The sequence below is a fragment of the Triticum aestivum genome, chromosome 1D, assembly GCF_018294505.1.
Source record: "Triticum aestivum cultivar Chinese Spring chromosome 1D, IWGSC CS RefSeq v2.1, whole genome shotgun sequence".
Lineage (NCBI taxonomy): Eukaryota > Viridiplantae > Streptophyta > Magnoliopsida > Poales > Poaceae > Triticum > Triticum aestivum.
This window is the reverse complement of record NC_057796.1, coordinates 453,623,131-453,644,039: the sequence shown is the minus strand read 5'-3', so window position 1 is coordinate 453,644,039 and position 20,909 is coordinate 453,623,131. Positions and strand designations below refer to the sequence as shown.

The 20,909-nt window shown below is 49.0% G+C and overlaps 2 protein-coding genes and 4 non-coding genes across 8 annotated transcripts; 5 read left to right on the top strand and 1 right to left on the bottom strand.

Moving 5' to 3' along the window:
* Positions 1 to 2,567: 2,567 nt before the first annotated feature.
* LOC123182867 (pre-rRNA 2'-O-ribose RNA methyltransferase) lies at positions 2,568 to 4,456 on the top strand. The gene has a single exon (XM_044595542.1). It carries the CDS (start codon positions 2,633 to 2,635, stop codon positions 4,031 to 4,033), a length of 1,401 nt encoding a protein of 466 aa, XP_044451477.1. The 5' UTR covers positions 2,568 to 2,632; the 3' UTR covers positions 4,034 to 4,456.
* Positions 4,254 to 4,339, top strand: LOC123183932 (small nucleolar RNA SNOR75). The gene has a single exon (XR_006492916.1). It is a non-coding gene; the product is annotated as a small nucleolar RNA SNOR75 (small nucleolar RNA).
* LOC123183769 (small nucleolar RNA Z105) lies at positions 4,400 to 4,466 on the top strand. The gene has a single exon (XR_006492796.1). It is a non-coding gene; the product is annotated as a small nucleolar RNA Z105 (small nucleolar RNA).
* A 913-nt stretch (positions 4,467 to 5,379) lies between these two features.
* On the top strand, positions 5,380 to 5,451 carry LOC123183785 (small nucleolar RNA R66). The gene has a single exon (XR_006492803.1). It is a non-coding gene; the product is annotated as a small nucleolar RNA R66 (small nucleolar RNA).
* Positions 5,452 to 10,376: 4,925 nt separating this feature from the next.
* Positions 10,377 to 10,484, top strand: LOC123183793 (small nucleolar RNA Z188). Its single transcript, XR_006492809.1, has one exon. It is a non-coding gene; the product is annotated as a small nucleolar RNA Z188 (small nucleolar RNA).
* A 289-nt stretch (positions 10,485 to 10,773) lies between these two features.
* On the bottom strand, positions 10,774 to 14,718 carry LOC123182865 (transcription factor GTE1). Of its 3 annotated transcripts, none has more exons than XM_044595539.1 (9): positions 14,563 to 14,718; positions 13,993 to 14,197; positions 13,734 to 13,895; positions 12,903 to 12,980; positions 12,080 to 12,304; positions 11,890 to 11,982; positions 11,498 to 11,556; positions 11,230 to 11,380; positions 10,774 to 11,125 (listed from the first exon to the last, which is right to left on the bottom strand). In XM_044595539.1, exons 2-9 carry the CDS (start codon positions 14,137 to 14,139, stop codon positions 10,961 to 10,963), a joined length of 1,080 nt encoding a protein of 359 aa, XP_044451474.1. In that variant the 5' UTR covers positions 14,140 to 14,197; positions 14,563 to 14,718; the 3' UTR covers positions 10,774 to 10,960. The 3 variants fall into 3 exon arrangements, with proteins under 3 accessions (XP_044451474.1, XP_044451475.1, XP_044451476.1); XM_044595540.1 differs by having other exon boundaries at positions 13,993 to 14,183; XM_044595541.1 differs by lacking the exon at positions 14,563 to 14,718 and adding an exon at positions 14,314 to 14,539.
* Positions 14,719 to 20,909: the final 6,191 nt, after the last annotated feature.

Sequence of the window (20,909 nt, the reverse complement as noted above, 5' to 3'; positions counted from 1 at the left end):
ACGGAGCAGATCAACACCCACACGAGCAAATAAACCAAAGCGACGGTATGCAAATGTGGTGGCCTGTATTGATTCTTAACACAACATTTACTTGCATTGTGACAGTAACTACCTTGCTCTCTTTTTTTGGCGACAGTCACTATCTTCCATTGAGACTTTGCTTCCAGCAGCAGGTTTAGCCTAGCCTTACTATGCATTTGTGAATGGTTCTGACAGTGCGACAGATGGCAAGACATTTAATTAAGAGCAATCCAACAAAGATGCAGTCAGTTTGATCACCTTACTGCTGATTTTCATCATCATAATCTAGTACTGTAATAATGTTATTGTGCCGCCAGCCTTGCTACCACACTTGGACTTGGTGGGTTGCATGCGTCAGATGAGGGGAAAAAACAGAGCAAGTATCGTGTTGAATGAACCCAGCTTTTGCTAATTCTTAGTTTTGTGTGATTTTCTACTAATTTTCGGTTCACTCAGGATTGCGAAAACTGGTGGCGGAGAATTAAAAAAATTTATTGTCTCTTTGCTAATTCACACAAGGAAATGATGACTAAAGGTCTGGTAGGATGGACGTGGCTTGAAAGCAAGCCACATATATGTCCTGTTCTATAATGCAATAAATTCACATACAAGGGTCCAATTTCTAGGAAACTAAAGGAAGAATTTGAACCTTACAAAGCTACTATCCCCGTCTCAAAATATAAGACCTTTTTGTAGCCTCGTGAATCGGTCCTTTCTGCAGTAGGTCGGTAGAGAATACCCTTTTCAGGTCGGCAGCGAATGCCCTTTTGTTATATACTACTATCATATTAAAAGCATAATAGCCTTGTGAACCTTTCTCACACAAATTAAAATTCAAACTTACACCCGAACAAAAGTTGATCTTATACCTTTACCGTTACATAGTAAATTATTAAACCATTGATTTGGAAAAAATATGTTGGCAATCACCGTTCTAAATAATCATATATTGTTACAAAGATATTAAACCACTAGCTCGGGAGAAAATATCCACATTGACCCATGGTAGTCAATCTCCTTCCAGGTGGGGCTCAGACTTTGGGATTTCATATCGTATTTCTCGCCCGTGTCAATAAAATGAAGAGCATCTTGGTCCACGTCTTCACAGGTAGAAATGGACTTGCAGAAGAATCTGCTGATGAAAAGCGCTTGACTGTCCAGCCCACCTGAAATCGGCACCCAGTGCGCGTCTCCATTGACATCCGCCTCATAAACCTCCACCTTGCGGGTGAAGTTGATACTATAAGAAGGCCAATGCAATTGTCGCTTCACCATTAGCAGTTTCCCACACGACTTACCAAGTGCCGATTGAGGGTGACGAAATCCTTAGGTTCATATGGCACCTCATCATCTAACCAACATGTTGCGCCTTCAAGAATCATGCCATCGCCGGTTTTCTTCCGAAGTTCATCTAAGGCATGCTCCTCGGGATCTTCATTGCTTGGTACCTCGATATGGCCTTCATCAATATTCGTGACCTTGTCCTTATTGCCCACATCATTGATTCCGGACTCAAAGTCATCATCATCATCACTCCACGCGCTGAAATGATAATAACCCGGTGGGTGTCTAATGAGGCGTTCGATGCTAGTAACGACGGGTATACCATCGCTACCAAAATCTATACCGAGGGAGACAAGGTCCTCCGCCTCCGTGATTCCATATAATTTATCTCCAAGAAAAGCAATGTCAACGATGTAGATGAAGGGGGCAGTTTGTGGCTCAGGCAACCACACACCCTTCCCCGTCTGGATTAAGATGAGAGGGTGATTGCAGTTATTGGTCATGACAGCGATGATGTCAGAAGGTGTTGGCCGTAGAAGCACTTTACGGACCATGAAAAGCTCGGAAACATCGCCGATGACAGCATCCAACTCGGGGAGCGGCACGGTGGTGCCAGTAAACGGATTGTGCAAGGAGTAGCTATGCATCTTCTTGGCGTCGGTGAAGTCGAGGGCGAGCCAATCGTCGGTGGAGCCAATGCATGTTGTGTTGCCGGGCAAGGTAGGGAGCCGGGGCGGCGAGGTGCAAACAACGTCCGAAGGTGTGTAGAACGAGCCGTCTGACATGACAATCCAAGGTAGCTGCCGTGAAGCCGAAAGGTGCCGGCGCATAGCCAGATGCCACGAACGGCACACCACACGGAAGCGAGCTCGATCGGCGGCAGAGACCCAATGACGGTCGCGTCGCACCTTCTCGAAGTCAGCGGAGAAACCAAGGAGCCGTCGGACTCGCGACCACGCCGAGGAGAAGAAGCCTCTCCGTGGAGGGGAGGATACGAGGCGGTCGATGACGAGGTCTAGTACGTCTGGCGGGAGTTCTGACCACGTCGTCGGAATCGACGAGGCCGTAGCAGCCATAATTGAGGATTTGGAAGGCTCGTAACCTTGGCAGGCCGCACATATATAACAGCTCAGTCCGAATTTGGAAGGCCGGTCCTGCATGAACGTGACTCGGACGGAATCTTTTTATTTCCGTGTCTCTCACTGGGCCGACACGATGAGCCTGGCATAGCAAAATCGACCAGGCCCATATAATATCACGCACTTTTTTTTCTTGTTGATAAAAGTATCAGAAGGAATCGAACTCGGCGGCGGCGGCGGCGGCGGCGATGGGCAAGGCGAAGGGAAAGCAGCGGCAGGACGAGTTCTACCACCTCGCCAAGGAGCAGGGGTACCGGAGCCGCGCGGCCTTCAAGCTGCAGCAGCTCGACGACCGCTTCCGGTTCCTCCCGGCGGCGCGCGCCGTGCTTGACCTCTGCGCGGCGCCGGGGGGCTGGATGCAGGTGGCCGTCGCCCGCGCCCCCGCCGGCGCCTTCGTCGTCGGCGTCGACCTCGTGCCCATCCGCCCCATCCGCGGCGCGCACTCCCTCACGGAGGACATCACCACCACCAAGTGCCGCTCCGCCGTGCGGAGGCTCATGGACTCCAAGGGGGTCGCCACCTTTGACGTCGTCCTCCACGACGGCTCGCCCAACGTCGGCGGCGCGTGGGCGCAGGAGGCCACCGCGCAGTCCGCGCTCGTCATCGACGCCGTTCGCCTGGCCACCATGTTCCTCGCCCCCAAGGGCGCCTTCATTACCAAGGTCTTCAGGTCTCAGGATTACAGCGCCATCATGTTCTGCCTGAAGCAGCTGTTTGATAAGGTCGAGGTGACCAAACCTAGAGCGAGCCGGGGCACATCGGCTGAAATTTACATCATCTGTCTGAAGTACAAAGCCCCTGCAAAGATTCAACCAGAGCTTCTTGATATCAAGCACCTGTTCAGTGTGGATCCAGAGAAGAGCATGCCTACGGATGTGCTTGATCCTAAGAGTGCCAAGAAGAGAACCCGTGGCGGGTATGCGCCTGGAGTCACGGTACTGGAGAAAGTTGGTCTGGCATCAGATTTTATATGGTCCGAAGTGCAGAAACCACGGGATTTCCTCGGTTCTTTTACTAAGATTTCATTTGATGATCCTGCATCTCTGCCTATCAAGAACCATGAGCTCACCACAGATGAGGTCAAATACCTTTGTGAGGATTTGCAGGTGCTGGATAAAAATAGCTTCAAGCATATCTTGAAGTGGCGCACACGCATAAGGAAAGCGCTGCCATCATCTTCGCAGGTTACACCAAAGGTCAAAGATGATGTTCAGCTTTTACAAGAAATGGAAGAAATGGATTCGGATGAAGAACACCAACTGGAGGAGATGCTCGATGAAGCTTATGAGCGTTATGTGACAAAAAAGGTTGGGAAAGTAAAACAAGAACACAAACGTGCGAAGCAAATCAATCCTGATGCTGATGCAGATTTGTTAGAGGGAGGTGAAGACGATGGTGGCAACGATGGCATCGATCAAGGTTCTGACAAAGATCAAGATCAAGAGACCAAACCCCTTTTATTATGTCTAGATACAGAGAAGCCAGCGGAAGAGCAGGATGTTAAAGCAGTGGTTCAGTCAGAATATGTTCACAGAAGCAGGAAGAAGGGGAAGGGTGGCAAAGGAGGCGCCAAAGGGGGGAAGGGATGAAGGGTTCCGCCGGCCAGAAGAAATGAGGCATGTGAGGGAAAGCTGAGAAGTTTTTTTTTTTGACTATACACAGTAGGGCAAAAAACCCACTGCAATTTTTATGTGAGAAGTTCAGCAGCAGAGTTAGTTTCGCAAGGCATTGAGTCAAGTTAGTTTCGCAAGGCATGGATGAATAACAGGCATTATGTGAGATCAGAGCATTTATGTGCTTTTTGGTACTTCTCTGTGATGTTGAAAACAGATAATTAGCCGATGTAGTCCATTCTATTAAACCATGTGGACAACTGAGGCATTTGTCTGAGAGAACATTTGCTCCATCAATTTCTTTCCTCCTTTTTTCCCACTCCTTTTCGTATAATTGTGTCACTGGCATAATGATGAAGACAATTGGTGTCCAATCTATTTGATGATAAATTGCTCCTACTGATTCTGAATGTCAAATCGGCAGCATATATGCTTTTTTTGTACTAGAAAGATTCATCTTACAACAGTGTTCTTCATGTTACCTTATCTACATGATGCAGACACTAGCTTTGCTGTTTGTTATATTCTCTCATCATTTTAACAAATTTATCATTAGTTTGGAATATGATGAAGAACAATTGGTCCGTCTTTTTTATAATCACGTGATGATTTCCAATGAAACACTCGATGCTTCTGATTCTAAAAGCTCAGGATTGAATTACTGTCCATTCTGTTTATTGTAATCAAGTTTTGCTGTTATGTTCAGTATGTGCACACTACATTTCTGTGTACTGATGAGTTGTATGTATACTTAATTGTATTTGCACTTGATTTATACTGCTTTAGGCCTAGTTACATGTATGAGATGAGCATTAGTTCTGAAAGCAGCTGTACTAGTTTATATCTGGCAGATGCCCTTTCTTTTTAGATTGAATGGATCGTTCGTCATGTCTGAAACAAATCTAGTTTAGTTTTTAGGTCGACTATAGCGTGTATTCATGCATCTTTGAGTGTGCCATGTACCTAAATGATCTTGTGAAGGGTGTGCTTCATGCAACTTTACATTGCATGATACATCTAAAACCAATGTGGTTGACCATTTTGTGGAGTATCCAGTGATTTTGTTTGGTGCTTTTGACATCTGAACTTTCTTTGTGTACTTTACTGAGCTAACCTAAAACTAATCCCACAGGTCCGTTGTTTGCATGCATTGCCCTGAGCAGATAACCAGTTGTCATCAATTTCTTCTAATTTTTCACCTGAACTTATGAGGCATTCTTCATTCTTGCCAAGTGATATATCTTTTCAGTCCTTATAGTTTAATATTTGATATTTTAATTATAGGGTCCTAGGATGGCATGAAATCTTTGGGACCCAATTATTCCTAGGATGGCATGAAATCTTTGGGACCCGACTATTCTTATGATGACAGCCATAGGCATGTCTCTGACGACCTAACGCAAGTTTGTACCAGAGGTTTTCCGAGTATTTTTTGAGCATTTGGTGAGCTCGTTTCTGGAGTTTTTTTAGCTATCACAGTGTCATCTGAACCTGTAATCTGTTCATGCAAACCCTATTTTAACATTATTTTTACTGCAAATGCTATATAGGTGAACGTTCCAAAGACCAAGCATATATACTGCAACTGCAAGAACAAGGAGTGCAGCAAGCACACCCTTCACAAGATCACTGAGTACAAGAAGGATAAGACAGCCTGTCTGCTCAGGGAAAGCTTCGTTTATGACAGAAAGTGTCCTGTATCTACCATTCTTAAGAAGTTGCTCCCCACTACTCTCTGTTATCTCACCATGCACACTGTCCACATCAGCGATGTGCCACATCAGCACCCAGATCATCTTTTTCGTTTGAGCCCACTGTCATGTTTGAACTGACCGTCCTTTTCTTCATCTGATCGTCTCCTCCACTAACTCTTTTATTCCTGGACTACCCCACCTATTGATGCAAGCCCGTTACGTCGCAGCAATCCATCGATTGTTCGTCTCCTCGCCTTGACTCTCCGTCTACCAAATTCAATACTTCACGTACTCATGACCCGTTGCCTCCCACTGTCTCAACATCACTTTATCTGCTCGCCTTTCATCTCCACCAGACCACCACGCAGACGGCAAGCCACCACAACTGCATCATGCCTATGTTTATGTCGGGAAATCTTCTCAGGCCTTAATATTCTACAGTTTATCACAACCTTTTATATTTTGTCTACATTGCTGCACAGTTATTGACAGGTAAAATTCGTAGATCATTTTGTTACCTTTAAGAAGCTCTAACATCTAATGCCATATGTATGCAGATATCAGCTCATTTGTCGCCCGTTGATAGAAGTTTGTTCTTTACTATGTGCACGATGTGTGTTATTTTCATTTGGAATCATATACTGCAGTACATGGCCAGAAAAAAACAAGGATACTAGGTGAGATTGTTCTTACCTCTCGATCAACTATCCTCATTTTTAACATTCGTAATGTTTGTTTGTTTAATGATGTGCCCAATGTTTGTTATTTTCCTTTCAGATCATAGATTGTAGTTCATTTTTTAATAGCAGAATAAAATAATCCAGAAAGAAAGAGAGGAAGGGTGAGAATTAATGTTCTTACCTGTTATTTGTTTTTGAGGGAGTGTTCATACCTGTATATATCTAAAGTTGTACGGGTCATTTGATTAAGGTCTCTTTGGTTAAACCGTTTGGAGAGCAAAACATCCCATAATGCACCCATACGTGCATACATCTTTTTTTTTTATGATGACACTACATGACCTGTATCCTGTCCTATAAACTGTAATTAAGATTGATCCCGACTCCTTCCTTCCCATGCAATCTAGCACATCATCGCAATTGAAACTACCAGGTCCATCAACACTTCGTCTTCTCCCATAACCTCCTGTTTATGATGTATTTTATCTATTCATTTGTATATTCTATTGAGTATGTTTGATCAATGATTAAAAATTATTTATGCGGGTTACTCCCTCTAATTAATCTCTGGATGATTCATTCACAGCCATAATATATCGAGAGTTAACTAAAACAAAATATATTTCATGTTGCAACCATTACATATGCATGTTAAACTTTCCTTTGTTTTCCTCTCCGTTTGCAGTGAACTTTTGTTTGTTTCTCAACGCAAAATATCTACAAAGACTTTCAAGGATTCCCGCCGCAACGCGCGGGGTATCTTCTAGTTCCACAAGAAGGTATGGCGACATCATTGGGTGTGATGATCTATTGATCTGCCAACATGATATATACTGTAGTTCAGTATTTTTCTGATTCTCCTGTCAGTACATTGCCATGATGCTATGTACTTATAGTGTCTGTTTAATGTAAACGTCTGGTACAAAGATTAGAGCCAGATGTGCAATGCTAATTTTTTGACATTTTCAGGTGAAACTCGCCAGGAAGATTGTGCTGAAGCTGCAGTGCCATAGCTGCAAGCACTGCTCCCAGCGCAGCATCAAGATCTATTCCTGTACTCTTGAACTAAAGATTTATTTTCCTTCTGTGTTGCACTCTCAGCCTTTTGTCTTAAACAATGATGCAGGCATTTTGAGGCCGGTGGAGGCAAGAATGGCAAGGGGAACATCTCTCTCTTTTAAATTGCTTTCATCTGTCTGTAGTCGTTGCGGTCAAGAACTATCTCCTGCTAAATTTTGAATAATTTCTACTGTTGACCTTTTTCTATAAGTTACTATGAGCAATTTCAGAATGCGCACCATCTTTAGTTTCTTTGCCCCCCTCTGTTCAATGGCATCATGATTCTGTCATTTTTATTTCGCAGGCACATTCATCGTGCGTTGTGATCCCCAAGCCGGCATGTCGATCTCCTTGAGTTTCCAAGACGCAGCAGGGTACTCCCTCCGTCCCATAATATAAGAACGTTTTTGACACTACACTGGTGTCAAAAACGTTCTTATATTATGGGACAGAGGGAGTATGTTACAATCGCAAACAATGCCACTGATGTTCCATTATATCTAAGCATGATTTATGGTAAACCCTGTATTTTACAGGGACACCATCGGCCAAGTGCAGACAAGACAGAGGCTTGATCGTAGGGATGAGAGTAATACTACCTAATGGTAGTTGACATATACATATCCCTTTCAGCCCTTGGAGAAATGAGTCAGTCAGGACTCAAGGGTTATATTTTTTCCATTATTTTGTGCGCGCGCGCCCCCCCCCCCCCCCCCCCCCCCCCCCCCCCGCGCTATTTACTTTAGTGTAAAGCAATGGGCATCTAGACTGAACACCTGAAACCAATCCTCTTGTTTTCTTGTTCAGGATTTCTGGTGAATTTGCTGTAATAAAAATAGCAAAACTGCAGCTTCGAAAAAGGTATTTGGCGAATGGTAAGGAAATAAGAGCAACTCCAATGGGGCGACCCATTTCGTCCGCCCGCGTCCGTTTGGGTCGGCGCGGACAAAAGTGCCGGCCCAACGCGCCGACCCAAACTCAAATCGTGTCCGCCTGGCGTCCGCGCCGACCCATTTCCGGCCCAAAATTGCGCCTGGAATCCGTCGGCGCGGACGCGCCGCGCATCTCCTCGCCGTCCGCCGCGTCCCCACCTGGCGGCCACCCCAACCGCCACCGGTCGTCTTATTTATGACGACCACCGACAGCGGGCCCACGCGTCAGCCAGTGGAAGCGTCCTTTTTTAACAACGCGTGCGGCGGGGTCGGCCTCATCCACTTCTCCCGTCCACATCTGCCCCCCCCCCCACCCCCACTCCCTTTGCTTCCTCGCCGGCGACCGCAAACCCTAGCCATGGGCCTCTTCGGCAACAGCAATGGCAAGGGCAAGGGCACCCCCGGCGCCTCGTCCTCCCGTGCTCCCCTTCCCCCTCCTCCTCCTCCGGCGGCGACGCGTTTCCGCCCTGGTCGCCGGCGCCTGCACATCCCGGTGCACCAAGCGCGATGGCACTGGGAGTACAGGCAGCCATTGCCGTACCCCGATGTCACGCTGCCGCACCATTGGCATCTGGATCCGCAGCGGATCCCGGTGCCGGCGGTTCCTCGTACACAACGGGCGCACGCCGACGAGGTGCGCAGGCGCCACGCGCAGCTCACGCCGGAGCAGCGTCGGCTGCCAGAGTACGCCGCCGACTCCCCCAACTGGGAGGCATGGTTTGCCCTCGAACACGAGGAGCAACGGCGCTCAGGTGTCGACGCCGTCCCGCCGCCGTTCCCACCGCCGCCCCCGCAGGTAGAGCCGGAGGACATGGAGGCGGAGGCGGAGTACCAAGCCGCCCTCGAGGAGGCCCTGCAGCACGCGCTGGAGGCTAGCCGCCTCGAGGAGGACGCGCACTGGGATGGGCTGGAGCAAGCCCTTGCCCTGTCGGCAGCGGGGGACTCTGTCCACACCCCGCTCTTCGTGCCGCCACCGCCACCGTCGTCGTCCGTCCAGCCCAAGCCGGAGCCGGAGCCTGTTTCACCTGTCGCCTCTATTATGCCAGCAGTACATAAAACATTATTTGCACCTATCAAAAAATAACCGGTCAAACCTGATGAGTCGGCGAACCCAGCAGCCTAGCTGTTTCATTCACCGGTCCAGTTTTAAAACTATGCTGCAGCAACGTCGGATTAAAACCATGTGGAAACAAGTTGGGCAGAGTTGCATGGATGGATCCGTGCTCCAGCAACGTCAGATTAAAATCACCGTTCTTGTTGCATATGTATGTTTCTCGCAGTGAAAATTGTTCTGGCTGTTGCAGATACAGTTAAATTTCCGAGAAACAAATTGTCCTGAGAAGAAACAGTTTTAAACTTGCGCTGGCGCCATCTTTGTTCCCCCTCCGTTGAAAAAGGGCTCATGATTATGTCACCTTCTCTTCCCTCGCAGGGACATTCGTCCTGTGGTGTGTGCGATCCCGAAGCCGCCACATCATCCTGATAAGCCGGGATATGCAAGACCCAATCACCGAACGACAGCGAAATCGATCCCATCCGTCCGTGGCCGCTCCGCGAAGCCAGGTGTGATCATGGATGGACCACCCCACATCCTCCACGTGACCCCCGCCTACGTCCATCTGCTTCCTTCTCATCTACTACCAGCTCGCCCCCTCATCCCCGGCTCCAACCATTTATTTCGCTCTCGCACCAAGGAGAAAAGCCTCAAATCTATCTCCCGTCTGGCAGCCTGCCTGCAGCCTGCTTGTTGATTTCTACATAATTATTACAGCTTTGCCTACCGTGTTCTTATTCCGCTTTGAAATTTGTGATTTTTGTTTTATTTCGCTGGTCGAGCTGCGTGAGTTTCAGTCGCTGTGCTCCTTCTTGACTTGCCTGTGAGATTTCCCATTCGAGGCATCTTTTCTTTTCGGTTCAGTTGATGTGTTCTTTCTTCGTGGTTTGATCCATTTCGGCGTGCCGATGATGATGCAAAAGCATCGGTGAATTCTGGATGAGTGTGCCCGCGCACGACCAGTGTGCGGCTCTGGTGATATCCACAGCGTAATACTCTGAGGCACCCATGTGGAAATTAAAGCATGGATTCATTTCTTTTGGGGGGGTTATATTCTGATTTTCTTTGTGCAGCCCCCCAAGAAAAATTTCTTCTTAAAGCAAGCTGATGAGTTAGAAAATTTGCCCTATCAAGTGAACCAGTGATCAATCACCTCTGTTTTATTCTTCAGTCAGGATTTCTGGTGAATTTTCATGTCGTCCACAGTGAGTACACACCGTTAATTCTCTGTAGCAAAACAACTGTTTGTCACATTTGATGTTATCTTTTTCAAGGAATAATTCTTGTTTCTCAGAGGTGTTCAACATTGCTCTTTATTTTATATAGCTACCAATAGCATGCTACACATGAGACCAGGTGCGACCAAGCATATCTTAGTGCAGATTCATCTTCATATATATACAGCATGTCTTCACACAAGGGAGAACATGGCCCTATTTTCTACAGAAATACCATGAACCATCAGAAAGGCCGAGCCGCCAAAGTTATCTCTTAACCCGTTTCGAAACGGTCTTGGCTAGAGCATTGTACATGTCGCGACTCCTCTTCGTGTTTTCATCGGTCTTGCCACAGGCTTTTATGTCTACATTCGCCTGTTGTTCCAATGCTTCCCTCACAAAGAACTTCAACCTCCAGAGGGTCGTCTCGCTCTGCACCCGCGCACACATGAAGCATGGTTGGTCAAACATGATAACAAATGTGTGATGCTTGGAGGAGCAGTGCTAGGGGGTTGGTTAGCACAAAGAAACATTACCTGAGCATCCATGTCAAGGTCCACTTCTTCTGCTGTAGTTTGGAAGCTAGGATTGTCTTGCGCGACCAACTCTAGCGCCTTGTTAAGATCTTCTGGAGACAATTGGCAAAGACCTGCGCCGAGTTTTCTCTTCTCGTCCGTCGTCATTTTCCTGCAATATCAAGAGCTTAGCAAATGTACGACCTTTTTAGGGTCAGCGCGCACACCGCAAAAAAGAACTTGGCAAACAGTCAAATCGATGTGCATGACATGAACAACTAACACAAACCTGCATCTCTGAACCACCATTTTCTGGAGCTCCTCCAGCTGCTTATTAATCTCATTCAGCTGCAAGACGAGAAAGAAAAGGTACTGAATATCTAACCAAACAAGGTAACATACAAGGGGTTGCAGCACTATGCAATTGGCTTGTGAATATGCAAGGCGTATATTAGACAAGGATGCAGAGGCATGTTTAGGTTGGCCACAACTCTTAGTCAAGAAAGGATTTCTTATTGGTACATCAACAGACAAAAGCTAAACAATAACAGAAACACATTGATAAAAAATCTGGGACCTTTTTTTCTAAACAATCTATACTGAACAGGAGCCAGTCAGTATATATAGTGCTTCAATCAATACATACACAATAAAGAGATAACAGTACATGAGAGGGCCGACCTCATTACCAGTATCTTCAGCTAATTTTGCAATTGCAGCTTCCGGAGAAATGCTTATGGTTGGAGCATCATTTGGTTCCTCCCGTTCCCTTTCCTGAAAGAATAGAACCCAACTTATTGTTGTCAAACGCTAAATAGCACATATCCAAATCAGAACAAAAATGGTAATGTATGTGACTACAAATATCCACCTCGTTCTCAACTTTAGGGAGAAGGTGAAGCCATTTCTCCTCAAATCTCTCGAGTAGGAACTTGGCCATTATGTTAACAGGGTGACCTTCAACATTGTACTTCATTGCATTGGTAAAAACTAATCTAACATCAGAATATATTTCTCGGACACTGTTATATGTGGTACTTTCCTTCCCTTCCATTTTGTTTCGGATGGTCGAGAAATCCATAGGTTTTGTTATAATCTGCAAAAAGTAGAAACCAAATATATGGATCACCACAACCAAGATCCAGGTAAAGAAACCAACGAAGCAACTCCATCTTATTGATATGGCAAATATAGAGAAACATATTTGCGAACAACTCAGGGGCTCCATCAAGTTGAAGTAAGTACACTAAAGAAGGTAAATAACAAGTCTCAAACCAATTAATAGTTATATAAGAAACAGATAGCCTAATATGCCAGATTTTCCTTCTATAGATTAGGGGTGATTACAGTATTTGGAGTTCCAAGCAATGGTTTTCAATTTCATGTACATGGAAGAAGGCAAATAATAGCGATAAAACAAACAAGGGAGGATTTACAGTATTTGGATTTCAAAGCATATACATGATTATGTTTTTCCATTGAGATATAAAATATTCTAATAAAATGCAACAACATGTCAACTGAAAGTATGTTCGAGACAGAAAAGCACAAATCCTGCAGCGACTGAGGAGTATGGTGATATCAATAAAACCTGCTTTCTTTTTTCAGATCCTGATTGCTTGCCAACATCAGGTAACACAAAAATATAATCAAAACTGATTTACATTTAGACCAAAATGTACTGGCAATATTACCTGGTGATAGTCATCAAGTTGAAGACCTACGACGTCTACCGGTTGCAAAAACGGCTGTGCCCATTCATGAGATGTAATCTGGAAGAAAATGAATATAGCAAAGAAGATCAAGTGCCAAAATTTGCAAAGATCAACAGAAATCTTTTCATAGGGAAAAGAGATAACACATTTTGTGATTTTAACTGCAGTAGTTCAATACGAATTCGAAGGTGCGCAAGAACCATTAACTTTGTATTGAGTATTAGGCTGTAGAAAACTAGATTAAAAAAAGGTTGTCCACATATAGTGGTCGAATCAATCTCAAATACACTAGCAATAAAAAGCTGCTTATAAAATTCACCACAAGGAATTGTTTACATTCAGATGATCTCATTTGGCACAAGCTCGAGACCAATTTTTTAGTCTTATTTCATGCACTACGCTATAAGACCAGAAATAGAGAATGGAGTACCAATAACAGCCCAAAAGAACTAGATTGTATGCTTTATCCCTGTTCATGAAAGCAAACACAGATTTGGGAGTGTTCGAAACTTGAGACAGAAAACTTGATTTTCCAGCAGAAATCTCTCTTGCTGGAAAGAACAGAAGCAGTATGTGCTGGCAATATCTACAAGCATCTAGGTCACCATATTTATCAATAAGATCTGTGAGATAGAAAAAAGCACTGTAAATTGTTCTAAATTAACCTGCCAATTACAAACTTAACACCAAGCCGACTTTGTAGAACATGCTCCAGGATGCAAGAATATAGCGAACATGACTACACAAGCAACAACATAAAGCGACATAAATAAATCATGGGATAAAGCATAGCCGAAGAAAGATCATCACCTGGCGAATGATACCGGCAAACTGGCGCATGAGGTCGGGCATCCCATTGCCGTGGCTGTCCCTGGCACCGTTTTCCGCGTACCTGCCGCCAGCCTTGCGGCCTCCACTGCTGTGCTTCTTGGAATTGTAGAACCCTACCACCTCGTTCACCCTCTTCTCCAGCTGCAACACACATACCACACCAACCAGAGTCAGTTCTGCAGACCACTGCCGAGGCGAAACGGAGTTTAATACCGAGGTTAGGAGGGGCGTGGGTTACCACGTCGGTCTTGGAGAGGAGGTCGTCGACCTGGCGCCGGAACGAGTTCACCTCCGACACTTGAGGCCCATCCGCGGCGGTGGTCGGCTCCATCGGCGCCGGATGGGGCCACGCTCCCTCCATTGCCGCCCCTCGCACCACGGACATGGGTTGCGCGAGCGACACGGGAGCGTCTATACCTCACTCTTGATCTGCTTCAGGAAACCTTATATCATATAGCAGCAGCAAAGGAAGAAATCAGTCCGTAGGAGCATCACATACACCCGCATCGGCTCTCCCCCTCTCTATTTTTTCTCACAATTCAGCAGCACCAGCACTCACCCAAACCCTAACTCAATAGCAGGTAAAATCAGTGGTGATCCCAATCGCAAAATCAGCAGCCCACCCACCGAGTGCACCTCGTCTCTATCTTCCTCCTGCTCCTACCCCACCGAGCCCATCCCCACGGCAGAGCGGCGGCGGCGGCCGCAAGATCCGGCCAGATGGCGCGTGGATCCTCGACCAAGTCGTCCCCCAAGTGCCCTACCTCTCTCTCTCTCTATCTCTCGAGATAAAATCGAGACGACCTACCTCTCGTGCCGGCGCGTGCCGGCGCGTTCGCGGCGGGAGGTGGCGCGGCGCGAGGAGGTAGGATCCGGCGGCGGCAGTTGAGCTTTGGAGGATGCGGAGCGACAGACCACGGGATGGACGAGGGCGTTTTTTCTTATGGATCACGGTTTTTTTCAGGGCTTTTTGGGTCGCGGCTGAGGCGTTCGAGGCGGCCTGCGTTCCTTTACGCGGCCCATTTAGCGGCTCCCTCGCCTGCAAGCGTAGGATATACGTATATCCTATAAATTAATTAGTACCACATTGGCAGCCGAGTACGGCGTAGACCGGTTTATAGACGCACCACCCACCGTCGCACCCGCCGAGCGTGGTGGCGCACGCTTGTCACTCCGGCCTCGGAGGGCTAAAGGGGGCTTGTGGCATGGGTGCCGTTTCGTGGTCCTATTTATACGAAGAAAGAGGGAATAACACAGGCAGGAATTGGACACCGCAAGCATATACCTATCCATTGCGCTCCTGTGCACAAGCAGGCGCGCGTCCTCCGGGCCGAAAGGCCTGGACGGGCATTTGTGCTGCGGGGTTTACGCCCCCGGCCGTAGCCCCGTGGGACTGGCCCAACTTAACTCACACTGCCCACCCATGCCAACTCCCTTTTTTTCATCTCGCATCTTCGAGACGTTCTTCGTCCGATCGTTTAGCGGCTCTTTCTAAGAGACGGTCTAGTGATCTTTATAGTTTTATGAGAATAAATTTTCTCTTTTTTTTTTATGGTGTCGTGAGGTTAGATCTGTCCTCGCAGACCCGGTTATTTGAACCTGCTGAGTTTATGTTGTTGTGTCAAGTTTTTTTTTATTTTGCAAAAAAAAAACTTTTTTGTTGGTTTGATTCTTTATGGAGGTCAAATCTTTTATAGACACCATGCTGAAGATATAGTGATTCGACGACCTGCACTTGTAGGGGAATCATCCCCGCCCCAAGTACATTCATCGATCAAGGATTCCCATCTTTTTGGATGGGCGACTTAAGACACTTTCAAAAACCATTATTGATAATGTACGTGCGGGTGAAAGAGTGACAACATCGTTGCTGCAGTTCAGTTGTAGCCTCTTTACCAAAGTCTTTGAAGTATTTCTTCGGGCAGAGATGTGATACCGCGAAGAAGGTGTTTTTAAAAAATTTCATTGTAATTCTTAGTCATAGGAGTTACTTTGTATTTACTTGGATCGCAAGTCAGATCAGTGTACATGTAATTGTTATGAGTATGATAAAATAACAGGCGTTTCTCAAAAAAAGAAATATGGTGAATTAAAATTTGCATCGAGTTTTAAAGGTGTAGCCCGGGCAATTTTTGTGCCAATTTTGCATAGAGTTTCGAGGAATCGGCCATTCTGTGTCCTCGTTATGCTGCGGTTGTGAAAGAAATATACTGTTGTCATTGATATATCAATGTTTACTTCTTTGTGTGAAACCATTTTCTTGCAGAAATATGTTAATTTGTTTGTTGACTGGTGATACCACTGCGGTGGTGATTATATTTCCAATTTTGTTTTTTGAAAATGATCATATTCCCGTTTCCATTCTATGGTATATGTCTCGCCAACACTTTTTTGCATACAGTACCTTTTTTGCATACACGTACCATCTGGTAGAATGCGGCCCAGAGATCCTGGTGGTCATTCTAAGCCACAACTACAAGAAGATTTCAGTTTAGGGCGACGGTGAGATGACTGAGGCGACTGCGGTGACCGTGCCGCCGCCGCCGGAGCCACCGCCCGCGCTGCCGATCGTGCTGAGCGTGGAGTCTGGCAAGGAGCGGCGGGACCGAACGCCGCCGCCGGATGCCTTTCCGCTAATCGCGCAGGCATGTGAGGAGGATGGAGAGGGGGTGGTGGTTGGGCCGCCGCCGCCGGCGGCATCACCTGCATGCGCGGAAATGACGCCGGAAATGCAACGGCCTTCAGATCCACCGTCGCCGGCATTGGTGACCGCGGCTCTGTCGCCGGCAGCGCTGGCAACACAGGGGGCCGGTTCCTTCGTCGCCGGGCCTGGAGAACGTGGCTCCGCCGCCGCCGGCGCGGACAGTTCGGAGGGGGCCGGCCGGATCGGAGGGAGATGTGGTGATTCAGGCTGATTCCATCCGATGGAGGATACAATTCAGCGACGGTCACAAGTATGGATCGGGTACAGATGGGTTCCTCTACTACCATGCGGCTTCTAGATGGACGACAATTCGAGATCGAGATCATGACATTCTCGCGGGACGTTATCTGGATGTGGATGAACAGATCCAAGCAGGTGCGTGGTTTATTATTGATGATTTTCAAATTGTCGTTCGCGAGTGTGTGCAGGCGAGTTCGCTGGTGGAGGATTCGACTGAATTAGTCGATCTCGCGTCGGATTCCGAGGGTGCAGCTCCTAAGCCAATCATCGGAGGACGATTTTGGGTACTGGCGGATGATACTGATGCAGACGAAGACGGTGAGGGCGGATGCATTTTGTCCGACGATACTGAGCCCAACGCGCTTTCGGGCATGATACGGGCTCCGTCTAAGGATTCACAGGTGAAGAAGGTTCCCAAGGGCAAACCGGAGGGACACGGTAAATCCACGTCGGCGAAGACCAAGCCGTGGAAAGGACCTATTCCCAAGGTAATTTTGCCGCCTCATACTTTGTCAGATTATTTTTCGGATGGTTGGACGAGAGTATCGCGGAAGAAAAAGAAGCATTGTGTGGGGGCTTCTAAGCAGCAGCTGGGACGGATGGCTGCGCGCTGGACGAGCGCTCGATCGGCGCCGGAGGTGACTGCTGCTGCGTCGCAGCCGGTCACGGCGATCCAGATCAGAGACGCTCGTAAGTTGCGTTTGAATTTTCTGCTGGGCCAAGGCGAGCCGCAAGTTACTGGGCCGGGTGGTACGAGTGGGCCGAGCTCCGGTGGGTATGAGGCCCAGCCAGAGCCGAGTCCGACTACTACCATCGAGGGGGGCACATGCACGCTACGTCCGTTGTCTCCCTCCCCATCGCTGCGCCGGCCTAGGGTTTTGTTGCGTAGGGCGCCGCATCGCCGTCTGGTGGGGCCGGGCCGAGCTCGCCGCATCCTCCCTCTCGGCGCGATGGCGGCTCCTGGTGGTGCGCCGCCTCCGGGCAAGCGGCCGCCTGCCCCTGCCGGTGCGCCTCCCCCGGGAAAGAGGCCGCCGGCCCCGAGCGGGTCAGCACGGGTCGTTGCGCCGCCGCTGCCGGGCCAAGGAGGTGGCCGAGGTGTGTCGCCGGCTCCGGCGCCTGGTGCTGGACGGGGCGGAGCGGCGCCTCCCAAGGTTCTGGCGGGTCGCCGGCTCCCGTCTTGTCGGCGGGTGGGCGAGGCGGGCCGGCGTTCGGTCCCCGTCCCATGGCCGCCAATGGGGCTATGCCGTCTGCTGCAGGCCGGGGGGCTCCTCTCCCGAAGGCGCCGGCGTCGTCGGTTTCGATGCCCAGGCCGGCCCCTCCTCCACATGTAGTTGCTCGCCCATCTCCGCCGATGCAGAACGGGGGTGGCTCTGTGGCTGTGCCCAGGGGTCAATGGGGGGATGACGGCTACGATGTCTATGGGACTGGACAACACCGCGGTTCATCGTCAACGGGTGGAGGTCGAGGTTACGCTTGGCAGAGCGATGGTACAGCTGAGAGGCCGTTCTTGGGTCCGTCCGGTGGCTTTGTCGAGGGGCAGTCGGGTCCGGATAATCGGCAGCGTGGTGGTTACCGTGGCCATCGGGGGGATCGGGGAGGCCGAGGGGGCCGGTACCGTCCTCGTCAACCACCCCCTCCTATTGTTGTCGAGCATGGAGCTGCCAAGGAACCAGTTCTGACCGGGCACGCTATGGAGGTGGTAACGGCTCTTGCTACTGTCCAGGTTCCTGAGAATGAGGTTATGACTGATGTGTCTGGGGACACGACAGAAAGGGCTGAGTCAGATAGGGCGTCCAAATGGGCGCGTAAGAAGGAAAAGATGCGGTGCTATCGTTGTGGCGACAAGGGCCACTTCATTGCCGAGTGTGTGGCTCGGCTATGCGACACCTGCGGCAAACCGGCACATGATTCCGGAGACTGCCTGATTCTGCGAGAGCAGGCACCGTCACTTATGATGTATGGTGTTTACTGTGCTGAGCTCACGTTTTTTGAGTCTCCATATGAGCGAGAGGTTACTGATGAGTCACCGAACATGACTACGGGGATTGTTAAGGTTGCCAGAGGGGAGGTCTCTGAGACGCAGATCGTGCAGAGGCTTCGGGAGCTTGTCCCTGGGGACTTCCAGTGGGACCTTGTCAGTCTCGATAATAAGATGTTCAGAGTTGAGTTTCCCTCGGTTGAGGACCTGCAGAGGATGCTGAGTTTTGGGATGTGTAATGTTCCGGGAACTGATGGCATCCTTGAGTTCCACGAATGGAAGCTGGTGGAGCCTCAGGGTGCGCCGCTTACTCAGGCGTGGTTGCGTTTTTCCGGGGCCCCATCCAAGCCTTTGCAGGATGCTCGTGTTGTGGCCAGCTTGGGTATTTTGATTGGGAAGCCTGAGCGAGTGGATATGACGTTCACCAGAGCTCATGGGATTGCTCGGGTTTTGGTTAGTATTCTGAACGTTGAGTATGTGCCGGAGGTGGTTAACTGGGCTTACCAAGGCAGGATCTATGATTTGGTTATTGAGTTTGAGGATGAGAGCCTTTTGGTTGCGGCGTCGCACGGGTCCGATGTGGATATGCACGAGGGTGACGGCATCGCAGGAGCGAGGGAGCCGCCGGTCGAGGAGTCTGGACGACAGATGTCCAAGGGACCGGGGCCCGACACTGCGATGACCGAGAAGGGAGCGGAGCCACCCTCCTCGCCGCCTGTGACATCACTGAGATTTGGGTCTTTTGAGCCCGCTTCTGCACCCCCGAGGCTCTGGAGTGATCGGGTCGAGTCTGACGAGGCTTTTGAACTTGCGTTGCCTGCTTTGGGGTTTGAGGATTCGGTCTGTTCGCTGCCTGTGGTTACTGAGGTGTCGTCGATCTCGGGCAGCGGAGGGGTAGAGGTGAGTCGGCAGGTGGCCACTCTCTCTCCTGTTCAGCATGGTGTTCGTTCTCAGGTCGAGACACCAGTGGTCGTGGATGGGTTGTCGGGAGGGACCCCGGGGCAGGCGGCTTCCGGTGGCTCTTTTCCGGCTGAGGTTGGTGACGCGGGGCAGGTGGCTCCCGTGACCATCACGGCGTTGGGAGGGGATCTGAGGCAGGTGGTCGCGGCTACATCCCCTCCCGTCGCTTGCTCCTCTATGATGATGGCGTCGGTGCCTTTGGGGGGGGCTCGGGCAGGTGGCCTCGGGGCTTCCTTCTCCTAAGGCGCCTACACTGGTGACTTCTGCGGTCCTGGGGGGGGGGGTTAGGGCAGGCGGCCCTGGTACTCCCGCCCCCCTGTTCGCCACCGGTGCAGTCCCATGGGGAGAGCCAGTCTGTCCTGACGGACCGGCCTGACGGTTGGAGTGGGGCAGGAGGCCTCAATCCGACCATGATCTCTCGGGAGGAGGTGATTGCGTTCGGTGGGATACCGGATCCGATGTCTGAGGGACGACGGGTGAGTGCCCGTCTCCAGACACAGCCGGCAGTGGATGACATTCAGCAGCGATGTGCCATGAGGGTGGCTAAGCTTCAGGATGCTGCAATATCTACTGGTATGTCCGTCAACATATCTAACTCTTTATTGCATTTTTCTAATGAGGAGATTATAAATAATGCAAACCAATTGGGAGTTTCTCTCGGGGCTACAGATAGTGAAATTTCCAGTTCGGTGAATGATTTGTTAGATTTGGAGGCGGAGCGTGCCTTAGAAACTATTTGTAATCTTGCAGCAGTTAAACCCATGAATGACAATGAAATTGATGCATTAGGGGTTAGCGTGCTCAACAATATGTGTGTGGATTTAGCACCATCCAATCATGAGACAGAGGACGATGATATGCCTATTGAGAATGCAGTTGTTTGTGCCGCTGAGCCCGGTTATGAGGATCGGGAGTCAGGACCTAGCAAACCCAAGCGTAAGTGGAAACGGAAAATTTACCCTGATTCTGCAGTTCGTAGGAGTGCTAGGACTCGGACTACTAAAAAATTTCATGATGAGTGATGAAAGGAATTTTTTGGAATAGCAGAGGTCTGAAAGACTTGGCTAAAAGAAGGTTTCTTGCTGAGGCATCTCTGGAGCATCGTTTAGATTTTATTGCTCTATCAGAAACTGGTAGAGATAACTTTGCGCCCCAATTCCTCTCCTCTCTGGCGGGTGGTGTTGATTTTGATTGGCATTGTCTCCCTCTGCGAGGAAGATCGGGTGGTATCTTGCTGGGTGTGAGATGCGATTCGCTTGAAGTCCGGAGCGTA

Excerpts from the sequence above, each read along its gene's own strand:
- LOC123182865 (XM_044595539.1), bottom strand. The coding sequence starts at position 14,139 with ATGTCCGTGGTGCGAGGGGCGGCAATGGAGGGAGCGTGGCCCCATCCG. Across the intron at positions 12,305-12,902 it reads AACTTGATGACTATCACCAG|ATTATAACAAAACCTATGGA; the intron begins GTAATATTGCCA and ends TACTTTTTGCAG. Across the intron at positions 11,126-11,229 it reads ACCTTGACATGGATGCTCAG|AGCGAGACGACCCTCTGGAG; the intron begins GTAATGTTTCTT and ends GCGCGGGTGCAG.
- LOC123182867 (XM_044595542.1), top strand. The coding sequence starts at position 2,633 with ATGGGCAAGGCGAAGGGAAAGCAGCGGCAGGACGAGTTCTACCACCTC.